The 23,599-nt window shown below is 36.5% G+C and overlaps 2 protein-coding genes across 2 annotated transcripts in view; one reads left to right on the top strand and one right to left on the bottom strand.

Annotated features, from left to right (window-relative positions):
* Positions 1-354: 354 nt before the first annotated feature.
* LOC106132884 (rac GTPase-activating protein 1) lies at positions 355-14,338 on the bottom strand. Its single transcript, XM_060947598.1, has 13 exons — positions 14,092-14,338; positions 13,383-13,585; positions 12,455-12,608; positions 11,611-11,771; positions 10,331-10,432; positions 9,577-9,706; positions 8,708-8,867; positions 7,920-8,046; positions 6,849-7,001; positions 5,811-6,061; positions 4,640-4,769; positions 3,034-3,161; positions 355-2,265 (listed from the first exon to the last, which is right to left on the bottom strand). The coding sequence occupies exons 1-13, from the start codon at positions 14,201-14,203 to the stop codon at positions 2,232-2,234; spliced, it is 1,845 nt and encodes a 614-aa protein (XP_060803581.1). The 5' UTR covers positions 14,204-14,338; the 3' UTR covers positions 355-2,231.
* A 2,147-nt stretch (positions 14,339-16,485) lies between these two features.
* Positions 16,486-23,599, top strand: part of LOC106132886 (protein kinase C, brain isozyme) — a 142,905-nt gene continuing 135,791 nt past the window's right edge. The window contains exon 1 of the mRNA XM_013332447.2: positions 16,486-16,823. Within this exon, the coding sequence (XP_013187901.1) occupies positions 16,639-16,823 (185 nt within the window). The 5' untranslated portion in view covers positions 16,486-16,638. The remainder of the gene's footprint in view (positions 16,824-23,599) is intronic.

The following is a 23,599-nucleotide window of genomic DNA, read 5'->3' as shown; positions in this document are numbered from 1 at the left end:
TCGCTAAAAATAGCAGACAGTTCAGTCCGCGGTTTCAAATGGCGCCCTCTGATTGGTCCTAGCGCACAAATAATTTCGCGCCAAACAAAAATTTTACTTCTACGTAAGGTAAATTTGAAAATTTTTACAGAATCTATTCATTGATATAAAGATCCAAAAATATGAAAAAAAAATTTTACCTCATCTTTTTACTTATAGAACTTATTTACATCCAAAAAAAATTTTTTTTCGCCGACTTTCAGTCAACGCAGTCATCACTTGAAATCACAGAATTTTAATAATTGCAATTTTAAGTTGCGTTTGCGTGTGTGTGGTTTATTAAAAAAAGAAAAATGGTTTTAGTGTTAGATTTTATTTCATTTAATAAAGTCAAATATTACAAACAGTGAATTTTCTTGAAAGAATATAAATCTACAGGCTAGTCCTTGTGACTAGTATTCAACATAATTTTGCCTTTATCTTTGCAAAATTCTGAAATACAGTGGTTTTATAACTATAGTGACTTAATTGTTACAATGCAAAAAAAATAAATATTTTATTATAATCCTTGGTAGTTGTTATAACTTTACTATCAGTAATCAAAAATATATAACAACTGCTTATTATGAACAAATAGTTTTATTTACATTGAAGATTTTATTGTATTGAATTAACGTTAAACAAAGGCAAATAAATCACTGGTCATGTACATATATATAAAGAACTTAAGAAAAAAAAAAATTATTAATGTAATATTTCTGCATGTCTGTATTTTGTTGCAAATAAAAGTGAAAAAAAAAATGGTTTGAAATTAATAACTATAATGTCATATAAGTACTTTAGTGTGATCCCAGGAATTAAAGAAAAAAACAGTCCACCTCTCATTATGACACAGTGGATAACTTAAGACGCAACTAAGGAAATAAGTTTCTTTCATCTTGTTCCACGACAATTATCTGTGCTGGATAAGGCTAGGTATTAAGTGTATTATTTTAACTATTGTCATTTTCCTTATCACGATGCAGTTATAAACATAACCTTAACTTCTAAAATGATACAAGTGTAATCAGATGGTTAACAGTCTTAACATAATTAAGTACAAACCTTACAAACTATAGGTATTATCAGCTAAATTTATATAAAGAAACATAAAGAGCAGATCCAGTAAATAATATAAAACACAGATAATTTAAATAAACATATCCTATTTTATTGATAATTTTATGTATAATAACGAAAATTTACGCTTTTAACTTTACATTAATTTAATACATAAACTGAATATGTGTCAGATAAATTGGAAATCTGGGGGCACGGTAGTGCCCGCCAATACGATTGGCAACATTTAACATGAAATGTTTTTGTGGGATTTGCTTTTACTCTTCCCCACATTTTATCGAGAAAAATTAAATAACTAATATTAAAACTAACTTTTACGCGTAGTTTTGCCCTCGCGTATTAAGCGCCACGTACAAGAGAATACAGGATTTTCGCAAATCCCACGAGAACTATATTTTTTACCGGGATGAAAATAAATATATACAAAATATATACGAAATACTAACTCAACGATACTATATTTTATAATAAATAGTTATATATGTAGATAAACATCCAAGGCCCAGGCCAATCAGAAAAAGTTCTTTTCCCATCAGGCCCTGGCCGGGATTCGAACCCGGGACCTCCGATGTCACAGACAAGCGTACTACCGCTGCGCCACAGAGGCCTAGGAAAAGTACCCTATGTCCCTCTCCCAGACTCTTCCATTTTATATATACAAAAAATTGCGACGAACGAAGAAGAATGGTTTAGTAGATGATAACACGTGAGGAGACAACAAACAAACAAATAAACTTAATTTCGCATTTATATAATTAGTTGGGATGTTTTACCTAAGAAATTATTTGTGCATTTATAAATTTCTTACAACTTTGAATCAACAAAATGTAATCTCTTGTTTTAAAGTAATGTTTAGTTATAAATGTCTACGTAACGTCAGATTTACATATTTGTAAAACTAAATCGGATAAAATTCGATCAGGTATTGTAAAAAAAAAATATTATGTCAAGTGAAATTCTCATACAGATATATAAATAAACCTAACGACATTAAGCATAAAGCAATACAGTTATATACAATGATATGCATACAACAAAATAATTAAGCAAATTAAGTTGAAGGAAATCCTAAATACAATTATAGCTAAATTAATATCAAAAGTTCTTATAATATTGGTATTTGAAGGTCAGTGCTATTGGAAATAATTTCTCTTTTTCCTCGACACTCTGAAAGAAACAGACAATATATAATAATAGAAGACATATAATATAAGACAATAATGTGCCGTGTGGTTCCCGGAAATATAAATATATTTATATTCTTCTTTAAGGCGATGAGCTAGCAAAATGTCACTATTTGAATCTCAATTCCATCTTTACGCCATACATACAGATGAACGTGGCCTAGCAGTCTTGAAAAGACTGAAGCCCTGTCTACCCCGTAAGGGAAAAAGCCGTGGTTATATGCATGTAATGATGGGGTTCTATTCAGCACGCTGGAATTCAAAACCCAGAACTAATGGTATGGACTGCCGCATCGAACACGCTACGCCATGTAGTCTTGACACAACTATGAAAAGCATTCATACCTTAGTTTTATTGACAACTGATATTCTTACGGTGAGGGTAAACAGTATGAGAAAACCTGCACATTAACGCAGTTCTATGTGTAATCATGATCCAATATGAGTTAAGTTCCCGGCACCAATGTAAAAAAGAATAGGACCACCCCCTCTCTTTCCCATAGATGTCGCTAAAGGCGACTAAAGAATCATTACATAGTATAAAACAAAGTCGCTATTTTAGTCTGTTTGTCTGTAAGCTTAAATCTTTAAAATTACGCAACGGATTTTGATGCGGTTTTTTGTAACATATAGAGTGATTCAAGAGGAAGGTTTTTATGTATAATAACATTTATAATTTTGCACCCGTGCGAAGCCGGGGCGGGTCGCTAGTAGGCTTATAAAGCTACAATTTAAAAAAAATTCCACCTACCCAGTGTCTGCCGGGGAGAAGAAGAACCCCCTGGGTTTGGTGAAGGTCTGCTGCAGCGGCGACTCCATAGCGGGGCACGCCCACTGTGCCCAGTAATCAGATGGAAGACGCAATAGTAACTGCATTACCTGAAATAAATCACATAACGATGATTTGATGATTCTAAAATAAAAACATACATATCTACATATAGTCACGTCTATATACCTTGCGGGGTAGACAGAGCCAACAGTCTTGAAAAGACTGATAGGCCACGTTCAGCTGTTTGGCTTAATGATGGAATCGAGATTCGAATAGTGACAGGTTGCTAGCCCATCGCCTGAATAAATAAACCCAAGTTTATGAGCCTATTCCTTAGTCACCTTTTACGACATCCATGGGATAGTGATGGATCGGTTCTATTCTTTTTTTAATTAGTGCCGGTAACCACACCACACAAAACCAAAAGATGTGACAATTACTAAGTAAGTTATGGTCGAGTTTTCGCATAATAATAATATGTAATATTCATTATTTAAAAAAATCTTGGCCGTGTGGTTCCCAGCATCAATACAAAAAAGAATAGAACCACTCCATTTCTTTCCCATGGATGTCGTAAAAGGCGACTAAGGGATAGGCTTACACACTTGTGATCCTTTTTTTTAGGCGATGGGCTAGCAACCTGTCACTATTCGAATCTCAATTCCATCATTAAGCCGAGCAGCTGAATGTGGCCATTCAGTCTTTTCGGGACTATTGGCTCTGTCTACCCCGTAAGGTATATAGACGTGACTATATGTAGGTATGTATGTAAAAAAGTGAATTAAAATCCGACTAACAAACTCACATTGAACATCTGCGCAGTCGTCGTGTACTGATGGTCGAGTTGTCGCATAAACATAATATAAAATATTCATTATTTAAAAAAATGAATTAAATTTGACTAACAAACTCACATTGAACATCTGCGCAGTCGCCGTGTTCTGATGGTCGAGTTGTCGCATAACAATATTCTTTTTTTAAAATGAATTAAATCCGACTAACAAACTCACATCTGCGCAGTCGTCGTGTACTGATGGTCGAGTTGTCGCATAATAATATTCTTTTTTAAAAAATGAATTAAATCCGACTAAAAAACTCACATTGAACATCTGCGCAGTCGCCGTGTACTGATGGTCGAGTTGTCGCATAAACATAATATAAAATATTCATTATTTAAAAATGAATTAAATTCGACTAACAAACTCACATCTGCGCAGTCGTCGTGTACTGATGGTCGAGTTGTCGCATAACAATATTCTTTTTTTTAAAATGAATTAAATCCGACTAACAAACTCACATCTGCGCAGTCGTCGTGTACTGATGGTCGAGTTGTCGCATAATAATATTCTTTTTTAAAAAATGAATTAAATCCGACTAAAAAACTCACATTGAACATCTGCGCAGTCGCCGTGTACTGATGGTCGAGTTGTCGCATAAACATAATATAAAATATTCATTATTTAAAAATGAATTAAATTCGACTAACAAACTCACATCTGCGCAGTCGTCGTGTACTGATGGTCGAGTTGTCGCATAACAATATTCTTTTTTTTAAAATGAATTAAAATTCGTCTAACAAACTCACATTGAACATCTGCGCAGTCGCCGTGTACATCTCGGCGGCCTGCGTCATCAGCCCGTACCCCACCACGGTGGGGCCGAACACCGTCGCCAGATTCTCAACGCCCATCTCACATTCAGCACTCTCGGCCACTCTGGAAAAAATTGTATCAGCAATGTATTGATTAATTCCAATTACTTTGTTATAGATGAGAGACTTGATATCCATGTGAAGCCAAAATTTAAATTGAAAAAATTGAAAATTGATTTTTTTTTTATTTCCAAGTCTTAGTTTCTCATAATACATAATACCTACTGGGACCCACCTAGTAAGCTTAGAAAAGCCTGTGGCAGGGGGACCCACTCTTCCAAAAACATAATATTTACTTAGGCCAATTTACATATTTACAGACATACATATAGCAACTTGCGGGGTAGACAGAGCCAACAGACTAGAAATCACTGAAAGGCCATGTTCCGCTGTATAGCTTAATGATGGAATTGAGATTCAAATGGTGACAGGTTGCTAGCCCATGGTATACAAGAGGAATCTCAAGTTTATGAGCCTATCCCTTAGTCGCCTTTTACGACATAAATGGGACTCCAAGATATGGAGTGGTTCTATTCTAAAGTGCTGGAAACTACACGGCGCTTAATGTGTTATATGCTAATACTTCGTAAGTATATAGTTTCATTTATCTTATAAAGTAAGCTGTATTAAAAGCCATAATACATATAGCTTTGTTCAGACATATTTACTTTGCAAATGTAACCTAAAAATATAAATAAGAAAGAAAAAATGTTCATTCAGTACATACACTTAAAACTGAAAAATTATTTGGTGGACCTCACGTTTCCAACAAACATTTCTCAACTAGCAATGCCCGCGTTTAACTTTACGGTGTCAGCGGTGGGATACGCGAACCCTGCTGACCCCTGAGATTGGCGGCCAAAACCATTTGAAGCTTAATTCCAAAGACTTGGGAGCTTCACTACATAGTATTAAACAAAGTCGCCATTTTAGTCTGTTTGTCTGTATGCTTAAATCTTTAAAATTACGCAACGGATTTTGATGCGGTTTTTTGTAACAGGTAGAGTGATTCAAGAGGAACGTTTTTATGTATAATTTTTTCCGAATTTTGCACCCGTGCGAAGCCGGGGCGGGTCGTTAGTGAAAGATAATTTTAAAGACTCACTTCTGCAGATGTAAGACGAGGAATGCCAGGGTGTCTCTGTTAGGTTGTGGCAACTGCGTCACAGCTTGCACCACGGCCGCCGTGGCGTCACTCGGCTCAGACAACTTCGCCACATTCATGAAGTCTCCCCAGAGACTGTTGGAGACCAACGGCTCTTTGAGGGAGCGGAGGAAGTCTTTGATGCAGCCGCAGATCACGTGGATGTCTTCGTTCGCGAGTTGAGGTGAGCCACAGCCGCGCAGAAAGCGTTCCTGGAATGGTTTATAACAATAGAATCATGGTTATTAAATCCGCGCTAATAATAAAGAGAAATTATATGTATTTTTTGTATGTTTGTAACTAATTAACTCAAAAACTACTGGATTGATTTAAACGAAATTACGGCACAGATATAATATAGACTTTCAAGAGCGACTACTTTATTTCAGGAATTTCCCAAGGGAGCGAAGCACAGCGCAAATGCTCGTATATATATGGAATACCAATACAAAAGAGAACTATCAGAATGCAAAAAATATCTCCAATGGCCTCTTCTTTTTTAAATTAGGCCAATTGTAAGGGCACGAAAAAAATTCATTGATACATACATACATATAATCATATCTACATATATATATATACACGACACTTCAAGGTCATATAAACATTCTCCATTAAGTTAGCTTTAGCGTTTCTCCAGCGTTGGCTCTGTCTACCCCGCTAGGGATACGTGACTATATGAACGTAAATAAATTTTGTCTCATTGGACTCTGGAATATAAGCAAGAAGGGGGAGAAATCTATAATTTATCATTCATCTAGCATTAAAATTAGCTAACTAAGTGGGACTCGTCGAACTTTCAAGGACCAAATTTCAAATGTCTTGAAAAAGGGAGATGGGTAGGAGTACCCGTAATCGTCGAATATGCATGAAAAGAGTAATGAGTGTAGAGGAAGAGGGAGAGGTCTGTAAGGATCGTAGCAAGTGGATTTTCATAGTCAACAAAAACAGGCGTGATGGTATGTTTGTATGTACGTATGTATCTAGCATTAGCATTACCTTCAGTCGCTTGACGTCCTTTTCAACGCCACTAATGCGGTATATACCCTTTTCAGTAAGTCCCCTCTTCTCCACCTCGTTGATACAATGCACCAACAAAGCCGGTACCATGGGCGGAGATCGGGGCGCGTAATCCGCTATGCTGCCGAGTTGCTGAAATATAAATATCACATCATTAAAGTTCTAACATTATATATATATATATATATATATAATGTTAGAATATATATATATATATATATATATATATATATATATATAATATATTCTAACACAATACTTATGTTGTTGACTGTTTACTGAATGTTACCCTGTATATATATATATATATATATATATATACAGGGTAACATTTAAAACAACTGCATCCTTTTAATCATAGACTATACCCATGCTTCTGAGCTGAGCCTATTTTTATTTAAATTAAACGTCATCATTTTCACATTTAAAAAACCCTCAAAAACTACATCACACGCTTTATTAAAGACCAAAACTACAAAAAAGAAATTAAAACTAAACATGTAAATAAATGTCTGAAAAATAAATTATCTTTCTAGTATCAAGATCAAGTAAAGTACAGAGTTGTCGAGATCGCTCAGCTGAATGAATTGTGGCGTTGGCCTCTGAATCTTAAGCGTCGCTTTTCCGCCGGCCAGGGTGATATGACGTATTTAGGATCGTGGATTCTGATACTTATTTTTTTTCGTACTTTCTGAAATAAGAACCGATATTTTTCTTTTAACGTTTTTAAATATCCTTTAGATGAGTACACTTAACAGTTAAATTTATGCAGTTGAATTAAAAGTCACCCTGTATATATATATATATATATATATGTATAATATATAAATATATTAAAAAACGCCCTGTGTGGCGCAGCAGTAGTATAAAATAAATTTTTAAGATGTCTATATTTGTAAATTGACGTTCCGCCGTTCCATCTACAAATGCGCTTTGGAAGCGGTATGTAGTACCTAGTTATAATTAGATTTAAGTGATGTGACCGTCAATAAGTGATACTTTTATTCTATTCTATACATTTTTGAATAAAGAATAAAGGTGGAGCCTCACCGCGGCGGCGGCGTGCGGCGGCGCGGGCCCGGGCGGCACGCACGGCAGCGGCAGCAGCGCGCGGCACTCGGCGTGCGTCTGCGCGCGGCAGCTCTCGCACTTCACGCCGGCCTTGCCGAACCCGATGCTGGCAGGACATCAATCAATCAATCAATACACATACATACGGTCACGTCTATATCCCTTGCGGGGTAGACAGGACTCAATGTATTATTGGCTTAAAAGATGCAGTTTAAAAAAATACTAATTTTTATTTATTTTTACAATCACAAGTCCCCTATATGGAGACTACAATGTAAAAAAAAAACTAACAGGAGATTCTTTAAAAAAAATTTTTTCTAAACCCAGTTTATGATCCATACATATGTATAGTAAATCTGTAAAAGGGTCAATTAAATTAAAAAAATAAAAACAGGGGGTGTTACTGGATCGATACCAAACCCAAATATGTGATTAAAAATTTTTTTGTCAGTCTGTCTGTATGTTCAGGCCTCACGTGAAAACTAACGGTTCGATTTCGATGAAACTTGGTATTATTATGCCTTATTATCCTGGGCATAAAATGGGACACTTTTTATCCTGGATTTTTAATTTTAAGCGAACTTCTCTTACTAAAACATCGAAACATACTAGGCAAAGCCTAGCCGTATTTGGGTCCAATAGATATTTATGAGATGTCATTGTCCGAGTTACTCAAAATGGAGAAATAAACCATGCACGCGAAGACCGACATCCGCGCGGACGGAGTCGCGGGCGGAAGCTAGTTACAAATAAAAAAAAATACTTACGTTTTCCCACACGGGCCACATTTCTCCCTCTTGTAGAAGTTTTTGGAGACGAAATTGTGCGCCCTCGGCCTTGTTCTGGGCGAGCCGCCATATTGTGCGGACACCACGCTGGGGGTGCGCTGCGGCGCGCACCGGGGGGTCTCGGAGACACTGTCAGTGTCTAAAACAATATTTATTTATTTATTTTATTTATTTATTTATGTAGACAAAATTATATACAGGAGCATTTAATACAGTTATTCTAGTACAAAGATGCTACTTATTTCAAAAGAAATCTCTTCCAGTAGACCCATGAGAGGAGATATAAATTTTGGAGCTGTATGAGCCACGTTCAGCTATTTGGCTTTAAGAAAGAAATTAGATTCAAATAGTGACAGGTTGCTAACCCATCGCCTAAAAAAGAATCCCAATCCCAAGTTTATAAGCCTATCCCTTAGTCGCCTTTTACGACATCCATGGGAACGAGATGGAGTGGTCCTATTCTTTTTTTTATATTGGTGCCGGAAACCACACAGCACTGTGGGTGCAATGTGGCAGAATTATGGTCATAGGCCATAGGTTGCCTATGACCATAATTCTGGGGCAAGCCAGGTTTTGACACGACGCGGCTCCCGCCTGACCTCCGCGATTCCGCTTAGAACCAAACGCGACTTGGATCACCGTTACACATTCAATTGCTTGAATGTGCATAAACTTCCTCACGAACTTTTAGTCAATCAATCAATATACCTATACTTATTTGTGAAAACAGGTTACAAGGTACACATTATATAAATCACTCCTCTGCTATAGGTGAACATGCCAAATGTCATTAGTCTGCAAGTAGTTTCAGCCGGCAATTACTAATAGTTGCTTATAGTAGTAGTTACCAGTGCGTGGCGGAGCGCTAGGTGTGCACGGAGTCCTCATTTCCTGGTGCAATTGAACACTGTGCTTGCCCGACACGCGGTGGGGGGACTTCGAAGGTGGAGCTTCATCGCTGCTCTCCGATATTGGTTGCTGAAATTATAATTTTTTTCAATTTAAGAGCCAATTTACATTTTTCAAAGGCGCAGTGCTGCATTTGAAATAAGAGATTTATATTATACATACATACATATGGTCACGTCTATATCCCTTGCGGGGTAGACAGAGCCAACAGTCTTGTAAAGACTGATAGGCCAAGTTCAGCTATTTTGGCTTTAAGATAGAATTGAGATTCAAATAGTGACAGGTTGCTAGCCCATCGCCCGTAAAAAGAATTCCAAGTATGTAAGCCTGTCCCTTAGTCGCCTTTTACGACATCCATGGGAAAGAGATGGAGTGGTCCCATTCTTTTTTGTATTGGTGCCGGGAACCACACGGCACGATTAAAGATGACAGTTAGCTACAACAGTGATGATTTCACAAATCCTATTAATAATATTATAAATGCGAAAGTATGTCAGTATGGATGTTTGTTACTCTTTCTCGCAAAAACTACTGAACCGATTACAATGAAATTTGGTATGTAGGTAACTGAAGACCCAGAACAACATATAGGCTACTTTTTATCCCGGAGTTCACGCGATATTGATTCCACGCGGACGAAGTCGCGGGCGGCCATTAGTCGTCAATACATCTACTATCATCTCATCAACTTACGAAATTCTGCGGAGGTTTCAAATCGTGGTTGGTCGGAGCGCGTTCCAGCGTCAATGTCGTTGTGGCGGTTGCTAGAACCTTCCCGCCTTGTATTTCTACCGTCTGAAAACAAACCCACATACATACAAACATAGTCACGTCTATATCCCTTGCGGGGTAGACAGAGCCAACAGTGTTAAAAAGACTGATGGGCCACGTTCAGCTATTTGGCTTAATGATAGAATTGAGATTCATATAGTGACAGGTTGCCAGCCCATCGCCCACAAGAGGATTCCCAAGTTAATAAGCCTATTCCTTAGTCGCCTTTTACGACATCCATGGGAAAATGATGGAGTGGTTCTATTCTAAAGGGGCGAAAACCACACGGCACGAAACAAATACACGTAAGCGAGAAAAATTTAAATCTTCTCTCATTTATGCCTAGTAATTTTTAAGGTAGGTACCCTAATTCCATATTTCATATGAAGTTAATTCAATTCAATTTATTTATTGCATTATCATTTTGTAAATTTCAGTTCTAACTACTACAATAGTCACTGGTATAATAATAATAATGGGTATAACACGAACCTCGTAGGGTATAGCAACATTATGATTTGAACAAAAGAAACGGGAAAGAGACGTGATTTTATGTATGTATGTATTTATGATTTGAATGGCAAGTGGTTTTGTGAATTTAATTAAGTATATAGTTCAATAATATTTAAGGTCGCCATTTATGGGGTGTAGGTGATGCTTATTTGGGTGTTGTTGATGATGATTGCTGTACAGTTAAGTTAATAGCTTCTGAAACATCTGGCATTCCTTGTGCAATGAAAGTAAGAACAGTCTATGATTTGCTTATACTCGTATTACAAATTTAAAATTCAAATTTTTTATTAATTACTACGAGACATTACAACATAACTTAACAAATTTTCATAACTTGGTTTCACAACATTGGTTAACATCAAATATATTACTCAAGACTAAGTTTAGTGCCTCTTCCAAAGCGTCAGCGCAAAAGATACTTGATAATCCTGTCACTACAAAATGGGTGCAACTTGTATAGAAAAGGTGTAATCACAATGTCGATCTAATTGCTACAGTCACATTTTTTACAACTTGGTAGATACACAAGAAGTCCCTACTATTTTGTAAAGAAAATTGGTATTACCCTACATACATATGATCACGTCTTTATATTTACTGCGTAGAGAGAGCCTATGATATCAAGAAGACTGAAAGGCCACGTTTAGCTGTAAGGCTTAATGAACTGAGAAAGAAAATTCTTGTTATACCTTAGTAGCAGAGGATGTAGAAGATCGTCTCTTCTTCGAAGCTGGAGGGTTGTCTCTCGCAGTCCACCCTCCCCGTTGCACCCACGAGCGGCGCGTCGACGCTATGGAGATGTCCAGGTCGTCTTCAGAGCGGGAGTAGGACATCTCCGATAAGAGGGTACCTACAAATTGAGGTTTACATATATACATATATCTAATATATTTAAATGAGCAATTCTTGTATATATATAATCAGGATCTCGGAAACGGCTCCAACGATTTTCGTGAAAGTTACAGATTAGGGGCTTTTCGGCTCAAGGTATCGATTTATCAAGGTCCTAGGTTCGAGAAAAGCTCGGTTCCCAAGATATATAAACATTTTAAAAACCGCGTTTTAATAAACTATATCAGCGCCATCTCTGGTAGACCGACCAAAGCTCGGTCAACTGGGTACTATATATTTATATAACCACGTCTATATCCGTTGTATGGTAGACAGGGCCAGCAGGACAAGTCACAAAAGACTGATAGGCCACATTCAGCTGTTGCGGCAAAATTATGGAATTGAGATTCAAATAGCAAGAGTTTGCTGGCCCAAAAATATATCAAAATCATCAGATAATCCTACAGGAAAGTTGCTATATGTCGTAACTTGACTTACCCACTCCAGCCTGTGGTATGGCAAGCGCGACGCCGATTTTATCGCGCGCGAACTTTCGCTGTCCCGTTTCTTTCTTTCTTTATGACATAATAAAGAGCGAAACAGCGATAGCTTTCCACAGTGGCAGGGTCGTTTTTAAAGGCGTTAACTTTCTCCAGTTAACACTAAAGAGATTAAAAACAGGTGGATAGTTTATGACTTTACCAGTAGAGTTCAACTCTGGCACGCCAGAAAGTTTGGCGTTGTGGTCTTGCTGTGCTGTCCCGTTCAGGAAGGCCAGCTTCTGCAGGGTCTCATCATTCAGCTTGGCCCGATTGTCATTGAACAACAGGTCTCGGGCCATTTCTAACAGCTTGCTCTGAAATTAATACCAATAGTTTGAGAACTTCTTAATTTTGCCCTTGCATATACATCTTGTACATCTATATCTCTTGAATGGTGAACAATGCTGATAGTCTTGAAAAGACTGAATGCCACATTCAGCTGTATGCCTTTATGATGGAATTGAGATTTAAATAGTGATAGGCTGCTAACCAATCACATGCAAAAATACTAAGTTTCCTATCTCTTAGTTGCCTTCTACAACATCCATGGGTAAGATATGAAGTGGTTCTAGTCTAAAATGCCTGAAACCACACGGCTCTCTGCTCTTGATTGCCAAAAAATTGTCTGTTATTTAGTCATTAAGACTTTTTACTCCAAAAATACCTTTTCCAGGCTTTCATGTGTTCAATAAGATAAGTATTATTATTAAAAAAGTAGCTTTCTGATGAGGAAAAATGTAAATCATGAACTGTAAGCTGTTGATGGTGATATTTTTAGCAAACTTTATTATGTGTTTTCTTAATCCAACCTCTTACACAAAGAGGAAATATTATGCAACTACTTGCTGTGTTTAGTCAAGAAAGTAAGTGATAATCACCTAGAAGGCTTCCATTTTTCAAGGGAAGTGTAGCAATGTCACTTTTCTCGCGCAGAATAACCGCCCGTTACTTATAATAATGAAACGGGTAACAGTTTTTAGTGTGATACAAATGGTATCCCTGTACCATGCTACGGCATGAGAAGTAAAAAACATTGAAGTAAATAAAAAGTACCTGTAAATATATATACTTTACAAAAATGAACCAACCAATTCGCTATACTTCTTCAGTACAATATTCCTCTCCCTCTTCTCACCATCCAGAAGTTTCCGGACGTGCGTGAACTTAGCCTCCCACTTCTCCAGTTTGCGGAGAGCCTCATCCAGTTCCGTCTGGAGCCGCACCGCCTCTGCTTGTGCCGAGGCCCATTGGGAACGAACCCATTCCATCTGCTTTGCAAACGCTAGGAAACCTGTAGAAGGGAATATTTATTTTCCACCTAATTTTGTTATAACTACTTGGTTTTGATTATTAAAAACAACGTTTTTGAATAAAACAGACTTCTCAATAGACCATGCTTGTACAGACTCTAGCTAAGTTCAAAGTATAACATTTTTCAAGTGATATGGGTACTTATGACTTTTATTGAGAAGTTATTTCTGATAATTGTGAGATGCACATAGAATATACTTCATAAAATAGAATATAACCTTTGTTTTTGATATATGTGTACACATAAGGTGTAGCATAAAACATATTTCCTCCTGATTACCCATTAATAATTTTATACCAAGGTATCTTAGACAAAGGTAGGATCTAGTTTATTTACAATCGCCTACAGATGCATGCCCCTCCTGCGGAGAGTAAGCGGGTAGTGTTATTTTTTTTTGCAATTGCCTCATCTAAATATGCGTGATATTCATTAATGTTTTTTGACAGGAAAGTATGTAATTAAAGTGTTAAATAAGTAATACATACATTCTTCCGCAGCTCCGTCGTTTAGAACTCCATTCAAACGATTTATATCATCAAATTGAGCGACGAGAGACAATGCTATATTGTATCCCGAATCCGAGCCGTCCGTACTCATTTTGTATTAATATTTTATTCTGATAACTAGCAGTTACAAAACTATCAAATTGTACACATTTATTACATTTCTACACTACACTCGTAAACAAATAACTTCAACTCAACCGTACGCAAACTTGAATTGAAATTTTTAACGGCCGGCGGTGGTTGACGTTAAAAAAATGACAAATGACACATGCGCTATGACAGTGGCTAAAGTTTTAATTTTGACGTTCTAACTATCGTCGATAAATTAATAAATGTAAATATGACACAAAAATATTAAACATTTTTGGATTTTAATGAAAAACATTTAGGAATCAAACATATTGCAAACCCAATATCTTCTTCAGTTCAATGTTTGATTCAATCAAGTTTCAATGTCAAATCTACTTTTTTTTTGGTGAACAATCCTATGGAAGTGCCCTATGCATGAACTTTTCCTGCATACCTAAATAAACAAACCCGGATACAAACATGGCGGACTAGAGATGTTCATTTAGTCGATAATATTTTATCGATGGACGAGTGAGTTAAGATGTTTATCACCGAATTAAATTTATTAAAAAAAAAAAATTTACATCGGGAATCCTTACTATCTTGGCTATATAATCTAAGGTCCAACAATATTGTATCTATTACCTATGTCATTCTGATAAAGTGTTTGGAAATCAAATATAATTACATACATAAATAAAATCACGCCTCTTTTCCGGAGGGGTAGGCAGAGACTACCTCTTTCCACTTGCCACGATCTCTGCGTACTTCTTTCGCTTCATCCACATTCATAACTCTCTTCATGCAAGTTCGGCGGTTTCGGGTACTTTTGACCTGACCCTTTACCAGGACGTCCTTAATTTGATCAAGATACGTTCGTCTAGGTCTTCCCACTCCGACCTTTCCCTCCACACTCTCCTTGTTTATCTGCTTAGTCATCCCGCTTTCATTCATCCTCTCCACATGACCGAACCATCTCAACATGCCCTTTTCTATTCCTGTAACTACATCTTCTTTCACATCACAACATTTCCTTATCACGATGTTCCTTATCCGGTCACTCAATTTCACACACATCATACTCCTTAACGCTCTCTTTTCCACTGCATTTGTTCTGTTTTCGTGCTTCTTTTGCCATACCCAACTTTCACTCCCATACATTAATGTCGGGACCAACACGCCCCTATACTGGCTGTGGCCAGTCGAGCCTTTTTGGATAGTTTCTGACTGCTCATAAAGGCATGCAAAGCTCCATTCTCCTCCAATCAAAATATTACATGCTGTCATTTCTTTCTCCATTTCAAAAACCAGTGTTTTAGTTTTACTTACGTTCACTTTCATTCCTTTCTCTTTTAAAGCTTCACGCATACAGTTTACCATCTCCTGTAATTCTTCCGCTGATGACGCCAATATATCCTGATCGTCGGCATAGAGCAGACATTTGACGAGTAACTCATTCATCCTTAATCCAATTTCAGACTCTTTCAAATCTGTCAAACTATCCATAAATAGGTTGGCGGACGAAGTCGCGGGCACAGCTAGTTTATCGATAAGATTCTATGTTCGATGATGTTCAACACTAGCACACGTGTTTATGTTTTCGATGTGAATGAAATATTGAGAATATTACAATTTTTTAAAGCTCACAACAAAGAAGATTAAAAGTAATAAGGTTTTTAAACACATTTAATTAAATACACTGTATGATAGACCATAATTTAACCAAATATTAACCACTTACCGGTGAAAGGTTAAATTCGGCCTATTTTTGCTTTGGCATAAGCCACAATATGCTATTGAACACTTCATTTGTTGTTTATTATCGATTAATATAAGCACAACTTGGTAAACAGTAGAAAAACACGGGATTTCCTCGGAAAAACGTAAAATCCTCACGGTGATAACTTCCACGAGTAAGCTAAGCGGGCTACTTGAGATGGCGGTGCTCCAGCACAAACACATCGAAGCCAATGAAGAGGGTGCTGATAAAAGAGTGTAAACGTTTTTTCTCCCGTTAAACCACTGTTGTGAGAAAGAGACAGATATATCAGTTTTTATTTCTGAGTCAAGTTGAACAATTAGGGCACCTCCATAGAATATTATTTCATTGTTTAAAAACGATAAAAATGCATTGACAAGGTAGGATAAACGATTGCCTAGCATGTAAAATAAGATCATTTCAATTTTTGCACCCAAAACCGAAGATTGTATGATCTTCAACACCTATTAGGTAAAAATTCTTAACAATGTGGCAACATTGGTTTCGTTCCGTTTGTTTGACACTGACAGCTGACTGAAGTTGTTCTTGTTCCATTTCATTTGCCGTCTGGCAGAATTTCGCAGAATTTACAAAGCGCAATGACGTTCGGTTGAGGACGGTGGTTTGTCCTCGTCGGCCGCGTAGTCTAGCGAATTTTGTGATTGTATCTGCTGCCGGCCCTAAAGCCGCTTTTCGCCATGGCGGACGAGGAAAATAATTGTGATGATGGTGGTGGTGAAGTTCGGGTAGACCAGGCCTTTCGGCTCCGCGGCCGTAAGGGTGCCCTGAAGAAGAAGAATGTTTATCTTGTAAAGGATCACAAGTTCATGCCGAGATTCTTCAAGCAGCCCACCTTCTGTTCCCACTGCAAGGATTTCATATGGTGCGTACATTTTTTTATGTTTTCATTTCATTACGAGACTTAACTAGTTTGAGAAATTATAAATAAACCATTTGTTTACAATGCGGAGGCGCTTGTAATCAGGTTCGGGTTTAGTGTTACAGTAGTAAGTGATAACATGGATTTTGGATTATATTTATTATTTATTATTACTATAAAATCTGACTATTATGCAGTTTTGGTTTAGAATATTGCTATGATGTCACAAACCTAATTTGGCTTACATTGTGTTTTGAATTATAATGATGGCTAACTGTTTTTTTTGCATAGGTAGATTTATTCTGCACAATTTGTACAGGCAAATTGCATTATAAATTATTGTAAAGAAAATTTTGAAAATGAATTAAATTTAAATTTCTTTGTTTATTTTCATTAAAATAAACATTTTATATTAAGCAATATCTAATTAATTATTGAATCTAGTTAATTCTTATCAGAATCTTAGTAGATAAAAAGTTCCTTACCCTGCGCAGGGTTTTGTTTGCCTGGTCCCTCAGGTACTTGGGTCCTATGTGGGGGTGAAAATAATTTAATGTTATTTTTCTAAGTAATTATGGAAATTGTTTAACGGTTTATTGATCTGATATATATAAGTTAGTGGCTTCTTACATGTTTGGCAAATAATTCCTACCCATGACTTTGTTTACATACGATCATGTCATCTGTCTCCCATTAACATTGTGTACATAAACCCATCCAACAGCCAATCATGGTCCTGTTAACATTTGTATGCATGTTTAAGTTTCTTAAAATTGGAAAGCCTTTTTAGTAGGCTTCATTGGTAGAGCACTCAGTGCAAAGAACGGACATCATCATGGTACCAAAATATACTAGAATAGTTCATTAGACATTCATTGTCAACCCTCATTTAGTTTGGAGAAGTATACATGTACATATAATCACTCCTTTTTCCCTTACAGTGTACACATAGTCAACAGTCTTAAAAAGACTGAAAGCTTCATTCAGCTGTGTATTTAGATACAAACAGTGACATGTTCAATGCAAACAGTATTTTTAATTGCACAGTAAAAAGTACCTTTATTAGAGTCCCAAGTTAAAAAAAAAAATGTTTCAGATACCCGTCCACAAACAATGTAGCTGTTCATTATTTTATTTGGAGGATAAATTCCACCTGTTTACACAGGACCTTCCAGTATTCTCATGTGGTATTGGTTCTTTCATATTTAGAATATTAACTTTGAACTATTATAATATTGTCATATGTTAATTCAATTTCTATAGGTAGAAATAATACAGATTTATTAGCACAGTATATGATTCATGACTGTGTAATGTGATTTTTTTAATACCCCTTAAAATTGATTTTCAGTGATTCTTTAAAAAAATTGGTAATGCAATAGAAAAAAAAAAGATTGAACAAAAATGGGCTAAGATTTTTATCTATGGGCTAATGCTAAAATTTTTAAATGAAAATATTGATGAAGAACATGAAAAAAAACAGAACAAGGCTTGTAAAATTGTGATTCTTCATTAATTAGGCGATGGCTAGTAACCTGTCTAGTAACCAGTCATTTTATAAATCAATCAATCAATTCCATCCATCAATCCATCTTTAATTAAGACATCTGGCTGAATGTGTTTTTCAGAGGCTTTTGGCTAATAAATTAAATAAAGGGATAATCCTCAAGAATATTTTTTAATCCATTTTGTGTTTTCATCAAACTATCACAGTTTTCGTAAACAATATCACATTGGCTACGTACCTACCTGTTTCTTATGACCGTCGCATTTATATCACTGCGGCCTATTTCCAACGGCTACGTCTCGTAAATTTATGATTTCTTACCGCTATTTTTATATTAGAATGGGTTACCGCGCGAACTGCTCCCAATGACAGTTCTTGGCTTGGAAAATAATTTATTGGTTCGAATATTGTTGAGGAAAATTTAATATTGCCGTCTGTAAATCTGAGGACAGACAAGCGTAAATTTTAACGCTATAGTCTTTTTCGTGTGGTACGCACCCGGCACCAATGAAAAAAGAATAGGACCACTCCATCTCTTTCCCATGAATGTCGTAAATGGCGACTAAGGGATAGGCTTACAAAATTGGGATTCTTTTTTTAGGCGATGGGCTAGTAACTTGTCACTATTTAAATCTCAATGCTATCATGAAGCCAAATAGCTGAACGTGGCCATTCAGCCTTTTCAAGACTGTTGGCTCTGTCTACCCCGCGAGGGATATAGACGTGACAATATGTATGTATGTATAGTCTTTTTCGTCGAGCATAGACCGTCGGTCAACAAGGTCCAACCGCGAACTCATCCAATGTTCTGATTGTTATATACAATAATGAGTAGTAGATAATGCTTTAAGCATTAAATTTACTTGTTGTAGCTTCAATGCAAGCACTGCTCTGCCCTGTCGCTTTGTAAGCGGCAGTAAACTTAGTTTTAAGTAATTTATTTGACGTAAACCAATGTTGTGAAACAAAAAGAATTAAGTGATATTGAAGTGTCCTATAATAATGAATAAAAGTTTTGAATTTGACTTAAATGATGAATAAAAATTTATGATTTATTTTCCCTGCACCTTCCTGATGTTTTAAAATAAACAGAAACGTTGTTTTCATTGTCATTATGAAACTAATCGGGGTTTTCTCAAAAAATATACTTTAAGAATAGCTACCCGGCGGAAGTGTCCTAGGGTCCAGCCCCTGTATCACGTGATTTTAGGTACAGGATAGAATTTTGGGTGGAAAAAAAAAACTCTTGATACCTATGCGGATAATAATCACCTGCGTGCGGTTTGTCGCTGTCATCAAAACTCTATTCCAAATCATTAAACTCGTAATATCTTGTTAACTTCATATTTCCTTGATAAAAAACCCACTCGTTAGGTCATAAAAAATTAAGTGGTCAAATGATTCACCGTGGGAATGGGAAAAAACGTTGCAGAATGTTGCTGAGTGGAACACTGGCCCGGTTTCTTGCGCCCCGTCCGCTAATTACCTTTCTTGTTCGTACGAACTTGCGTCCGTAAGTTACGAGACGCCCTGTCTTACCCTGGGGGTAAACTTACCGGGAAATCATGATAAAGTATGTTAGTGATGTAGATGTAACGGAGTAGATGCATTTTCAACTATATATTAGGTATGGATACTATTCAGTCTCTCACTTCGCGCCCTTTGTATCGCTTATTATGAGGATCTATTTAAATGACAAGCGCACCATGTATTTGTTGAAGTGAAATACATATAGATATTTTTTTCTTGAATTTTTTGTTTGCAAACGAGTATAGTATATCTCAATCAATAGGAGCATGTACTCAGATTTTTCAAACTTTGTTTCTTTTTTTTAATCATTTAGTTTATTGATCAAGTTGACGATCAAGATTGGTTCATCCATAATGCTATCTTAACTTTTAAGGATGCTGCACTAAAGATCGTCCGGGTACTCGAGTGATACAAATCTTTAAGATTCTTCACACACGGTTTATTTTCCTTCCGGGTTAACGTTAACACAGGATCTTCCCTTGTATTGCAAACTGAAGAATACTTTATGTTGCCCTCTCATGATATGTCCAAAATACTGCAGTTTTTCTTTGATAAAATTCGCCACATACATTCTACGTATGATTTCAATATTATATACATATGTACAGTACACATACTTATTTAAACGCGTGTTAAGCAAATTAAATCTTTATCTTATTACTCACTTGCCAACCCACGATAAACAAACCAAATGCTTCCAATTTGGAGTTTAACATCGAGGTAAGAGTTACAACTTTCCGTATTGATCAATACAAATCCGTAATCGCTAGCCAATATAAATGATACGGTTATACTCCCATTATGTAACATAGTTACTTATATTATTATCTATTTATGTACTTACGTTATTATTCAGTCCTTCCTTTTCCTCGTCTATCCCAAGGTACCGAACAGGAAAATAACTACGAAATATGTACATATTTCAGTATTGTCATGTACCTACGAAATATAATCGAATCAAATAGTTTCTAGGCGGTGCCAATGTATCTAGTTTGTTATTTATTTGTTTGAAAATTGCACGAAAATGCACGAATGTATTGTACAAAAAGCGGACTTAATCTGTTATTTTAGCGAACGTGTGTAATTTTTGCACTTCTGATGTCCCGTTTTTTACAACGTTCCTTTTACAACATTCATGGAGCAAAGATAGAGTGATCATATTCTATTAAAGTGTCTAAGAACTAGATATGTCCGGCAATAATTCCGTCGTGTCTTTAAGAACTCGCTCTAAGAACACTTAGAGCGAGAAGATATATCAGAATCAAGAATTGTAGTTAATATTTTTATTCCCTCAAGAATTAATGTCGAATTTATTCCAGAACTTGTGAAAAAAAAATAATTCCACCCAGAACAATGAGATGAGCATTTACTATTAGGCAATCTTTAGTAGGCCAATCCATATTTAATTTACTATTTCACGCCCACGAGTGGATCACGACAAATCCCCCTTATACTTATCGAGTACATAAGTACTTAATGATGGCAGAGTGACGCGGCAAGTCTGGACAATCAATCTCTGTGGTCAGTGAGAGATGGGATTTTTCCGATAAATTGCTCTGAAAATCAATTTGCGTTGATATATTTTGTATGAAGATCCTGATAGTTTATTTCAAGTTGAGTCATATAACATGAAAAGTGTAGTATTATGTTCGTCCAGATTTTAGTTTTATTGAAAACCTTGGTTGAATATAACAAAAAAGGATGTGTTGAAATCTTACTGTGGCACTGTAAATACCAACGACTCGAGTGTTTTACAAATCCATACCCTTCCAGTGAGTGAAAACATAAGGAAACCTTCCTGCAATCAGACGTGTAACCATTATCCAATACTAGAGGCCGCCCGCGACTTCGTCCGCATGGAAACCCTATCAATCCAGCGGGAACTCTGGGATAAAAAGTAGCCTATGTGTTATTCTGGGTCTTCAGCTACCTACATACCAAATTTCATGGTAATCGGTTCAGTAGTTTTTGCGTGAAAGAGTAACAAACATCCATACAAACTTTCGCCTTTATAATAGTAGTAGGATGAGTCAGGTTCCCATACATCGTCGTAAAGGTCAGATGGGAGTTCCTTCGTGTACAAATCTCTACTTTCCTAATACGAAAGTAACTCTGTCTCTCTGTCTGTTATACGTTTACGCCTTAACCACTGAACAGAGTTAGAGTTGACCTTGAGGAAGAACACAAGAAGAACTTTCTTTTTTAGTAAAAATGATGAGAAGGGGCCAAAAGAGGGGAACAAATATTGGCAATGATTTTTTTACGATTATTGAAAGAATTTTGATGAATGAATTCTGAGGCCTCAGAATCGTAGTGTTACGCAGGCCCTGATCCATGCATTTGCGTTTTGGTGCGTTAAAACAAATGTATTGTCTGTCACACACTATAATCAAAATTGTTTCAATGAAAATAGAAACCAAAGGGTTGTTTTTTTTATGGATGACCGTTTTTGGGTCTACGAGTCAAAAATCAAACGCAATTTTAGGAAAATTCGAACTGTACATCTATATTTCTTCTACCTAGTAAATAATAACTCTCTTTTTTTTAGTAGCTACCTTTTAAAAATTAAACATCTACACTAAAAACCCACGAATAACAGAGTAAGTAACATTATCATGTTTCTAAGGAAGACGCCGCTGTCAACGGGCTGTCAGCTCGACGTGAGATCATTTATCTAAAGAACAAATGCACAGACAAGGGGACTCAAAAAATAATCGCCGCGTGTTTACGGAATTAGTCAGGTTGTGACGCGGGTGTTACGCGTTTTGTTCTGTTAGATTGTGTGGAAAATATTAACCGAAAATTAATAATTGTGCCGTATGGTTCCCAGCAGTGCAGTGTGGTTCCCGGCACCAAATAGAAAAAAAGAATAGGACCATTCCATCACTCTCCCATGGATGTCGTAAAAGGCGACTAAGGGGTAGGCTTATAAACTTGGAATTCTTCTTTTAGGCGATGGGCTAGCAATCCGTCACTATTAGAATTCTTTCTTAAAGCCAAATAGCTGAACGTGGCCTATCAGTCTTTACAAGACTGTTAGCTCTGTCTACCCCGCTATCTATCTAGGGATATAGATGTGATTATATGTTTATGTTTAATAAATAATTTTTATGTAACACACTCTTTAGGATCATATCTACATACATACATATAATCATAATTACATCTCTTGCGGAGTAGAGGTAGCCAACCGTCCTGAAAAGATTGAAAGGCGGCTTAGTAATGGAATTAAAATTCAAATAGTGACAGGGTGCTAACCGATCGCCTACCTGAAGAATCCTCAGTTTATTAGCCCTTAGTCGCCTCATACGGGAAAGATATGCAATGGTCCCATTCCAAGGTGTCGGGAACCAATCAGGTACGTAAGAGGTATATTCGTTCCCTTTTAAAGTAACGGGAAAACGGCTATGTAACTTTATAGTATATAGGTAAATAAGTAGGTATATATTCATTGAAGCATCTTTATATGACGAAAAGTGCGTGTGATTCTGAAGCAATAACTGTACAACCAACAATTATTTTTTCTATTTTGAACATCGATATGGTTAATACAACATCGCTGCTGACTTGCTAAGTCTTGTAAAAACTGGAATGCAGTTAAAAAATATTAATCCTAATTTAAACACAAAAAACAATTTTTTCTTCAAATCTATTGAGCAACTTCTGCCTTTAGTACCTTTCACAGTTACCTTTAGAACGTGTCACGGCAATACGATACAAAGCGAGACATATCAAATAACAG

The sequence above is a fragment of the Amyelois transitella genome, chromosome 13, assembly GCF_032362555.1.
Source record: "Amyelois transitella isolate CPQ chromosome 13, ilAmyTran1.1, whole genome shotgun sequence".
Taxonomy (NCBI): Eukaryota; Metazoa; Arthropoda; class Insecta; order Lepidoptera; family Pyralidae; genus Amyelois; species Amyelois transitella.
This window is presented reverse-complemented; position numbering and strand designations above follow the sequence as displayed.

Bases quoted from the DNA above. Each gene is read 5' to 3' on its own strand.
- LOC106132884 (XM_060947598.1), bottom strand. From the start codon at position 14,203: ATGAGTACGGACGGCTCGGATTCGGGATACAATATAGCATTGTCTCTC. The intron at 11,772-12,454 runs GTAAAGTCATAA...CTCAATTTGTAG, and splicing joins GCCAGAGTTGAACTCTACTG to GTACCCTCTTATCGGAGATG. The intron at 3,162-4,639 runs GTGAGTTTGTTA...GATTTATTTCAG, and splicing joins CGACTGCGCAGATGTTCAAT to GTAATGCAGTTACTATTGCG.